The sequence below is a fragment of the Hemicordylus capensis genome, chromosome 6 (genome assembly GCF_027244095.1).
Source record: "Hemicordylus capensis ecotype Gifberg chromosome 6, rHemCap1.1.pri, whole genome shotgun sequence".
NCBI classification, from domain to species: domain Eukaryota; kingdom Metazoa; phylum Chordata; class Lepidosauria; order Squamata; family Cordylidae; genus Hemicordylus; species Hemicordylus capensis.
The window spans coordinates 13,096,238-13,106,001 of record NC_069662.1 but is presented as its reverse complement, the minus strand read 5'-3'; the positions used below and the strand labels follow the sequence as shown (position 1 = coordinate 13,106,001).

General features: G+C 43.6%; 1 protein-coding gene across 1 annotated transcript; it reads right to left on the bottom strand.

Annotated features, from left to right (window-relative positions):
• Nucleotides 1-1,833: 1,833 nt before the first annotated feature.
• Nucleotides 1,834-6,713, bottom strand: LOC128332075 (ribonuclease-like). Its single transcript, XM_053266333.1, has 2 exons — nucleotides 6,276-6,713; nucleotides 1,834-3,195 (listed from the first exon to the last, which is right to left on the bottom strand). Exon 2 carries the CDS (start codon nucleotides 3,170-3,172, stop codon nucleotides 2,744-2,746), a length of 429 nt encoding a protein of 142 aa, XP_053122308.1. The 5' UTR covers nucleotides 3,173-3,195; nucleotides 6,276-6,713; the 3' UTR covers nucleotides 1,834-2,743.
• Between the last annotated feature and the right edge of the window lie 3,051 nt (nucleotides 6,714-9,764).

Below are 9,764 nucleotides of genomic sequence, written 5' to 3'. Positions count from 1 at the left end.
CCTGTTCCTGATGAAATACTGCTCCTATCTTGTCTTTTGGGGAGGGGTTGGGGATGCCTTTTCAAAATGCATGCAAGTGTCCTGGAGTTCCTCAGGTCTCAGTCTTCCTGTAGGAATGTAGAAAAATGTGTTTGGCTGCAGAATGCCAGTGTACTGCCCCACCACCACCATCTTCTCCATCACCATCTATCCCAGTAAAGGCTGCTGCATGTTAGAGTGGCAACTATACTGGAACCAGGTTCATTGTGGAATTACGTATTCTGCTAAACATTTTTTAGTTTATAAAAAGAAAAAATGATTATGGTTAGTTTGCTACTATGCTCTGCTTAAGAAGACAGTGCAGGACTGCTGAGATGAAGTTAGAGGTGTTTATTTAAACAGACTAAAGTATGCATAGAACAGGCGTTTCTGATCTTGTGGCTAACACTCACACTCAGGACAACAAGAAAGTTCTTCCCAGACCCCTCTGGTGGTAGAAGCCCCTCCTGCAACTATTAACCCTAAACCCTGCAACTATTAACCCTAACCCCTGCTAACCGAACAAAGAGGCACCTTTTAAAAGTGGTGATTCTCTTATATTTAGCAGGGGGAGAGCAACTGGCCCAATCCATCCCCAGCACAGCATCCCTCCAGTGGCGGTTGCTGGTGTCTACCTTAAGTTTCTTTGTAGATCGTGAGCCCTTTGGGGTCAGGGGACCATCTTATTTATGTATTTATTTTTCTATGTAAACCGCTTTGAGAACTTTGGTTGAAGAGTGGTATATAAATATTTGTTGTTGCAGTGGTAGTTCCCACAGTTGTTAAATACACTTTACTATAGGGACCAGCAGAACCCACAGAAGCCATCCTTTCATGCTTCTTCCTTTTGACCAGGTTGAATCATGTTTAAAGAGACCTGTTTTCATCTTGCAGGGGTACCGTATTTTATGGACTATAAGACTCACTTTTTTCCTTGAAAAATATCCGCCAAAATTCAGGTGCGTCTTATATGTTTTAACAGTTTAATATGTTAAAACTCTGAAAAACTGGATTAAAATTAAGGTGCGTCTATATGTATGTGCCAGACACTCCTTATTGCGACATGTGAGTTTATGCCCTGCGACAAATCCAAGAATGAGGAGTGATTGACACACGCATATACATATATTTCATGACGTGAGGTAAGACAGTCTCCTTAGTTTTTGGATTATGGGGAAACCAGAAGGGGCAGCAAGGTATTCATAACTAAGTCAGAGTAGTGCTTTAAGACCCATCTGACCCTTGCAAGGAACGCCTCTCCCCACATTCCTTGCAAAGCTTGCAAGAAGGATGAGAAGTGGGGGCTGTTGATGACCTTCCCTCCTCCCTACCACCCTCACCACTTGTAAAGCTTGGAAAGGTCCGATTTAAAAGGGGGCTTGCCCCCACCAGGGTCATGGGGCAACGTGGCATTTTGTGCCTCAAGCACTGACATGAGCCATTATGAGCTCTGCTAGCTGCATTATCAGAACAGCCTGTTATGTACTGCTCTTCTCACATATTCAATACAAAGCAGGCACCCCACCACTGAACTGTGACCCATCTACCCCAGTTTGGCCTCCTCTGACTGACAGCCCCTCTCTGGAATCTCCGGCAGAGCGTTTGTAGAGCTCTGATTGGAACCGGAGACAGCAGCGATTACATTGGAGAACCTGGGCATGCATCTTGGGATAGCATCGACTCCACCACTGAGCTCCGACCTGTTCCCCAGATTTGCTGCTTCCCATTGGGCAACTGAACCCTGGTCTCCTGTTTAGCAGTGGGAATACTCACCACTATGCTAACGAGTAACAATAAACAACAACGTTATGACAATTCTACATGCATACAAAATGGTTTTATTGAAAGAAGCTGCAAAAGAAGGCCATCCAGTCAGTCACAGGGTCCAGGTCTCAGACCGACGAAAACCCTTCCTCATGTCAGCACGTTCCATCCAATCCACGGCACAATATTTGGGTTATCATGGTGGACCTTTGGCCAAAGACACAGGACACAGCTGCATCCAAGCAGGTACCAAACCATGCAATTTATTTTCATGTATACAATTTCCAAATCTATCAAAGCACAACAGAAGAAGGATTAATTTGGGGCATCTACTCTAAGAAATTCAATTTTCTTCATTCCTCCTTGGATTATGATTTTTCTGTTGCCTGGAAAGCCAACGCTATGACATTCAACCATTAGAGGCAGCTATGAAAAGCCGTGTTGAAAAAAGTGTCCCCATATTATATGCTATCTCAGAGATATTTTTACTACAAATTATACGGGTGCTGATAATTTTCTTGCATCTGCTTTGGCCTTCCCTGCATATAACAACTGTTCCCAGACTTCCATGGAAAGAGGGAATGATGATTACATCATTTAAGTCTATAATGTGGCCAATTCCAGTGAGAGAGGAAAAGGCTGAGTCTTAGTGTGCTGAAGGGTAGATGAATGCCAGAGCTAGAAAGTTGCTATATTGCATGATGGCCACTAAAGAGTAGTATGAATTTTCAGATATAAGTTTGAGGAATATGACAGAATAAGGAGGGGTATAAACAGAGGGGAAGAGGAAATTGCATTATACTTGGCAATAACAAAGATCCTGGCTGAATTACACAGATGCATTAAAAGGGGAAACGAAAACTTTGAATCTGATGGATTCTAAAAAGGTTGAAAGCATGTAACCCCAAGCTGACTATTCTAGTAAGTATTTCCATAGATGCTCCTTCCTCTGCTCTCAGACTTAGGCATATCCTTTGAAGTGAATGGGCACTCCGCCCACACAGGCCACCCGGACACGTTGGGTGCTTGCCCTGGGCCTGTAGTTACAGGGAGCCCTCTGGGAATCCCCAGTGATGCGGCAGGCAGTGACCTCAAAGTAGCCGGTGCTGTCGTAGTAATTCTCATTGTAGAAGGTCCCTCCATGACTGCAGATGGCGTCCACGTCAGCAGAATCCCCATGGATGAAGGTGTTGGAAGGCTTGCAGGCAGTAGTGGTCATGCCCCTCCTCTGCATCATCAGGTTGCAATAGCGCCGGTCATCCGTGCTGCTGGTTTTGGGGAAGTCAACGTGCTGCCGGCGGAACTTTTCGTGACGGGTTTCCCGTTGGGTCAGGGCTGGCAAGGGCCCCAGCAAGACCAGCAGGAGGAGCAGCGCTGAGCGGGCTGCCATCAGAGCCAGAGTATTGACTTCACCTGGGAGTGGGGGGATTAAGAACTGGTTATTTATTTGATTGATTGATTGATTGATTTATATACCGCCCTTCCAAAATGACATTTCTAGACCAAAAAGCTAGGCAAGTAGTTTAAAAGCGGCTGCTGCTCACCGCCTGTGTGCAGGTCACACACACACACACACACACATTGGCCATTGACTGAACTGCTGTGCTGCCATGGAATGTTCATAAATATACTAACTGCTGAGTAGGAAAGAATCAGCTGTGGAATGCTTGCAGGCAGTACAATTCGTGTGAGTGAAGTAACAGCTCAGTTTAGCTGCACAAAAGTACACATGGTAATGGTCATGCCACGCAAGGATACATTAGCCCAGTAATACCGCATATACACAAGTTGTGCAAATTGTACAAAAACAAAAGTTGGGCAAACGTTACATGAGAGTAGGACCACTGGAAATAGTGGGCTTCGTGCTATGTAACAGTTGCACAGTTTTCATGTTTGTGTAATTTGTGCGATTTGTATACATGCAGTGTTACTAGGCTGATGTACCTTACCCTTGGTATGTCGGCCATTGGATGTTATCCATTACCTATTGGCTAGCTGCCTTCCCCAGCCATTGGCTGAGCAGCTGTTATGTCACAACATGTTCACATACTTTCTAACTTCTGAGAGTAGAAGTGTCAGCCATGGAATGCTGACAACTAGTACAGTTTCTGTGAGGGACATGAGAGGCCATTTCAACTGAACAAAAAACTACATACAGTGCCTGGACTGGGAACAGAAGGAGCTGGAAATGGAAGGAGATAGAGGCAAGGCTCCTGCTTCTCAATTCAGAGTTGGGAAGCTAAGGACAAAGAGAACAAAGAAAGAAGGGGAGCTAAGAATGGAAACAAATTGGCCCCGCCTTCGCACATAATGGCAAACTGGAGGCAAATGTGCCAGAGGTTAAAAATCTTGCAGATGAAGAAAACTGCTGTTTTGTTGCCAAACCGTGGGTTAGTTTCAGCCCCCAAACCTGAATTCTAACCTTAAGTCTGTAGTGAGTTTTGCCAGCGAGATCTCAGGTTTCAAGACAGCACCATGTCGTCCACATTCCATCACCATGTTCCAAGCAGGGTTGGTTGGGGGTAGGAAACTCCTCCCCATCTCCTAATGAATTGGCTGCCACGGCCGTTCTCCATACCATGTGCTCAGCCAGTGCCTCTCCTTTTGCAGTCTCTCAGACTGAATATCGGATCATCTGGGAGCACAGGGGCGGGGGGCAGAGGTGCACGCAGACTGCAGGTCCATAGGACCCTCAGTTTGCCATTATGTGTGAAGGCAGCCATAGTGTTAATATCCATTTTCACCCATTTTCCAGGAGTTGGCAGTCTTGTAACATCTCTAGGAAATCTTCAACCCCTTTTCTTCTTTGAGGCTTTCAATAGGCTTGCTGGTTTTATTGGATCTGCTTTTGGACTGTTCCTATGCTCCCTTTTACTGATTAAACTATTTAAACTCAGTTCTGGGGATGCTGCCAACTTGATAAATCTGCAGATAACCTTGTTCAGAGAATCAGGAGCTGTTTTCTTGGTCTGGATCCCATAGTTTACATGGCTGGGGTATTCCTTCATCTCTCGTCAGGACTGACAGTGAGTGGCAGAACAACATACTGAGCTAAGGGGTCTAACTAGAGCCTTCCCAGTCTTGAAAGCAGATGTGGATGGACTACAGCTCCCATCATCCCCAGCCCCAATGGCCATGGCTGGGGATGATGGGAGTTGTAGTACAACAACATCTGGGGACCCAAGGTTAAGAAACCCTGGAATAGGTAAAGTGAGGGGCGGGGAGGGGCAGAGAAGAAACAGGAACCATAATAAAAGAGTATATATTTAGATTTATGTGAGATGTCGATATGCCCTTTCTATTAAAATATCCAAAGCAGTTTGTGGAAAGAAGTTCTCATGAAACAGGTTTTTAAAACCCTCAATAAAATAGTTTAAACAGCTACAGAAAGCGAGGAAGCAGTCCAAAAGCAGATCCAATAAAAGCAATAGACACCATTTGCCCATTTAAAGGGGTTGAAGGTGTCACCTAAATAAAAAAAGAATTGATGTATTGCCATGAAAGGGCATAACAGAATGAGGGCCCGTCCACTTAGGCAGAGACCCAGGTTTATATTTACATTACGTTACCAAAATTTAGAAAGATTACATTTCAAAAATTGTCAATACAATTTTTCAGTGCAAGAATGTTCAATACAAAATGCAGCACAAAAAAAGATTTTCTAAACCACCATGACTGTAAATGATCAGTCATCTGGTGGCTACACAGAAATGGGCCTTCTCGGTTGCTGCCCCAAGACTCTGGAATGCACTCCCAACTGAAATAAGAGCCTCTCCATCTCTGACAACTTGAAAGACACATTTATTCACCCAAGCCTTTTAACTAGCCTTGTGGTTTTAAAATGTGTTAAGGTTTTCATTTGTTTTATGTTGCTGTAAACCACCCAGAGACGGAAGTTTGGGATGGTGTACAAATATAATAAGTAAATAATAAATGTCCACATAACTTTGTAATTGCTTGAGAGGGAGGAGAAGTGAAGGTTTCTAGTGGCCTCTTCTCCTCGTGTGGCAATCTTTGAAAAGAGTATGAAGAGAGGTACTCCTTGCAAAGTTTGCAAGGGTCAGATGGCTCCCAAAGAGCTGCTCTGCTGTCAAAGCAGGGAAGCATCTTGCCATCCTGCTGGTGCCCCAGTAATCTGCCACCTGAGGTGACTGCCTCACCTTGCCTCATTAAAGGCTGCCCCTGCTTCTGCTGCAAAGATCCTCTGCCCAATAGCCACCTCCGAATGTGGAAGTGCTCAGGGGAAGACCTCCCCCACAGATCTTAAATAAAAATAAATAAATGATCTGTGCAAGAGCCACAGGTCTGGGAAAGAGGTCCGAGGAGAGAGAAAACTGAAGGAACCAAGATACAAAAGATAATACTAGGTGGGGAAACCATCTCACAAAGCCTAAACCCAAGGATCTGTATGTGGTGTGCTTCAGACAGTCTCCTTCTCCATGCACCCATCCTGCCAACAGGATCCTGCCCGTCCATTTCGTACAGCATCTCACCTGAATCTTTGGGTCCCAATCTCTTCACCTCCGATAGATCCCACTTGCCTGGCTGAGCAAAATGCTTTTCTCTGAGCTGCCTTTAGTACTCTGAAGTTCTTGTTGAGTGGTGACTGCAAAACAGGAGAAGTGGTCAAGTCCCAAAATAATCCTAACCAGCCAAAATATTTTGCAATCTGGCCCATCTGGGGAAATGAGAGGGAGGCTCCATTGTGAGTGGTGGTGGGGGGAAGTGGTGTAAGCAAGCAACCGCAGCAAGGCAAATCGCCTGGCCCTAGCAGTCTTGTTGCTTATTTCCATGAGATGCTGGTTCAGTTTAAAAATAAAAAAATAAAACTTTGCAGCTTTGAGAGTGATAAAAACTTGCAGTAAAAATTGCTAAGGTAATGCAGCATTCAGAAAGCCAGAATGGACAAGTCCATAAACCACACCCCACTGTGAAAGGGAAAAAAGTTAAGTCAACATGACTCTTGCCCTGTAAGTAAAGAAAAAAAAAAGCAACATCTAGAATTGTTGGTGTTAGGAAAACATGACCAGCCACTTTCTAAAGTTACAGTGGATTGTCTGCCTGCCAAGTTAGGGAGGCGGGAAGGTCAGCGGGAACAACATGAACAACATCGCTGCATCTTGAGGCTGAAACGAGAACAATTCCAACTTGCTAACTCCCCCTCTAAGCAGGAAATGCCTCTTGCAGCTTAGCAAATAATTCTTTCAGGCTATCATATTACAGCCTTTGGAGAAGTGGAGCAACCCAGGCAAGATAAATGTATCCTGCAGCAGCATCCTATATTCTGCAACACTGGGCAAGGGACCTTTGTAACAAAAACACAAGTCTTGTTTTAGAGGGATGTGTCCTTTTGTCAGGGTGATTCCATAAACTTTTCTCTTGCTGTAGTTGGCATGATAAGATTTGAGCAAACTACATTTTCCTTAATTCTTTCACGCTGTCATGTCATCCTTTTTTTTTAAAAAAACAGCTTTTCGGTTACCAGCAAAAATCCCTGAGTTTTACCCACATAGGCAACTTTTTCAAGCTGTTAGTAACTCTCCATATTCCTCTACTATTTACCAAATTTACCCAAATCCAAGACCAATTCCTGCCTCCCCAGTTCTTTCCTGTTCAATATAAGGGGTCATCTTGAATTCAGAGTCCTCTTTCTTTTGGGTAAATACAAGTATGACTTGTATTTAACCTCTGTCTTAAGGATTCATCTTAAATTCAGAGTCACTTTCTATTTGGCACTTTCTTGGTGGTGATGGAAATGCAGTAGAATTAGGTGGAGTCCACAGAAATCTTAAGATGTATTTGCTCATGGTGTGAAATTCTCAAAATGGTTACCCACTCCTGTTCTGCTTCTGGATTCCTCGTTTCCCAACCTCTACATATTAACTCATAAAGATTAGACTTATAACTTGTCCATGTTTTCCAGGTCATTGGGGCAATGTCTTGGCAATTTCTGCATGTACATAAGAAATGCATGTCATATACTCTGCATATCTCTATTATTTCTATTGTCCATGTTATTTGTCCCTATATAATTATTTTTATATAGTATTATTTATAGCAATAAAGTGTGTGTGTGTGTGTGTGTGTGTGTGTGTGTGTGTGTGTATATATATATATATATATATATATATATATATATATATATAAAAAACTTGTATAATGCCCAAACTTTCATTGCTATATGTATGTAAGTATGCATGCATGTTTGTGTCACTATTTGCTAAGGACGGACCCCATACCTTGGATCTTATCTCTCTCTCCATTACTGTCCTTATTTTATCCCTCCTGTATTTTGGAAATGCCTTGTTGATTGCTTAGTTGTTGAAGGTTAAGGGTTGAGGGTTGTTGAGTGTTAATACACTAGGACGTTCTTAGTGAATTCAATCAGGAGTGAATTCAATCAGGATTTGTTTTAAGGAACTAGGCATCTTCTTAAAATAAGTTCAAAGAACCCAGGCCCCCCAGCTCCTGAGGGCTCCCCAGCTCCAGCCTGCCCTATTTTCTTCATTATCTCCCTCACTCCGAGGGGCTATCAGGGAGAGAGGCCAATACGGGCCCTCTCCTCCCTAGCTATGCCCCTGGCCAACCTTGATAGGGTGGAGGCAGCCACAGAGGAGGCCCTTCATTTCTGCAAATAACCATAAGATCATAAGAACAACCCTGCTGGATCAGGCCCAAGGCCCATCCAGTCCAGCATCCTGTTTCACACAGTGGTCCACCAGATGCCGCTGGAAGCCTACAGGCAGGAGTTGAGGATGCCTCTGAGTACCAGTTGCAGAGGAGTAACAGCAGGAGTGCTGTTACTCCTCTGCAACTGGTACTCAGAGGCATCCTGCCTTTGAGGCTGGAGGTGGCCTATAGCCCTCTGACTAGTAGCTGTTGATAGACCTCTCCTCCATGAAGTTATCCAAGCCCCTCTTAAAGCCATCCAGGTTGTTGGCTGTCACCACATGTTGTGGCAGAGAATTCCACAAGTTGATTATGCGTTGTGTGAAATAATACTTCCATTTGCTGCTCCTACATTTCCCAGCAATTAATTTCATGGGATGAGCCCTGGTTCTAGTGTGATTTGAGAGGGAGAAGAATTTATCTCTATCCACTTTCTCCACTCCATACATGATTTTATAGACCTCTATCATGTCTCCATGCAGTCGTCTTTTTTCTAAACTAAATAGCCCCTGGTGTTGTAGCCTTGCCTCAAAAGAAAGGTACTCTAGGCCCCTGATCATCTTGGTTACCCTTTTCTGCATCTTTTCTAGTTCTACAATGTCCTAAAGATATTCTCTTATAGTTGCAACCTCATATCTGAAGGCTATGAAATGCCTATAAACATTTATTTCTGAATATGCTATTGACTTTATAAGGGGTAATGGATCTTTAATGTGCTTTTAAAAATCTAGTTAAATCTTTGGTGCTTGTTTTACTAACTTGTAATTTTTTTATGAGCATGCCTAAAGACATAGAAGGAAGTAACCAAATAATTCCAGGGTTAGGGAATGCAGTCTGCAGCCAAAAAAATCCTGGCATATACTGTAGGTGTGTTGTAGTAAGATAAACATGATTCTAGGTAGTTGTTGTGCCATTGAGTCGGTGTCAACTCTTGGCGCCCACAGAGTCCTGTGGTTCTCTTTGGTAGAATACAGGAGGGGTTTACCATTGCCATCTCCCGTGCAGTATGAGGTGATGCCTTTCAGCAGCTTCCTATATTGCTGCTGCCCAATATAGGTCTGTGCAACAAGGCAAATATTCAGTTCAGGATTCAGAGCGTGTATTATTCAATTTGGTATTTGGATTGCCGCCCTCATTGTATTTGGATTTGAATCGTTGCTTGTCTGAAGAATCATCCATGGGATATTATGCGGGAAGGCCCTAACATATCTATAATATTATCCAGGATGTCATCTTTAAAAATGAAGGGAAGTCATCTTTAAAAGTTCTTTTCATGTGAGGTGAACCTTGTGTGTAGGCCCTGTGATAAGGAA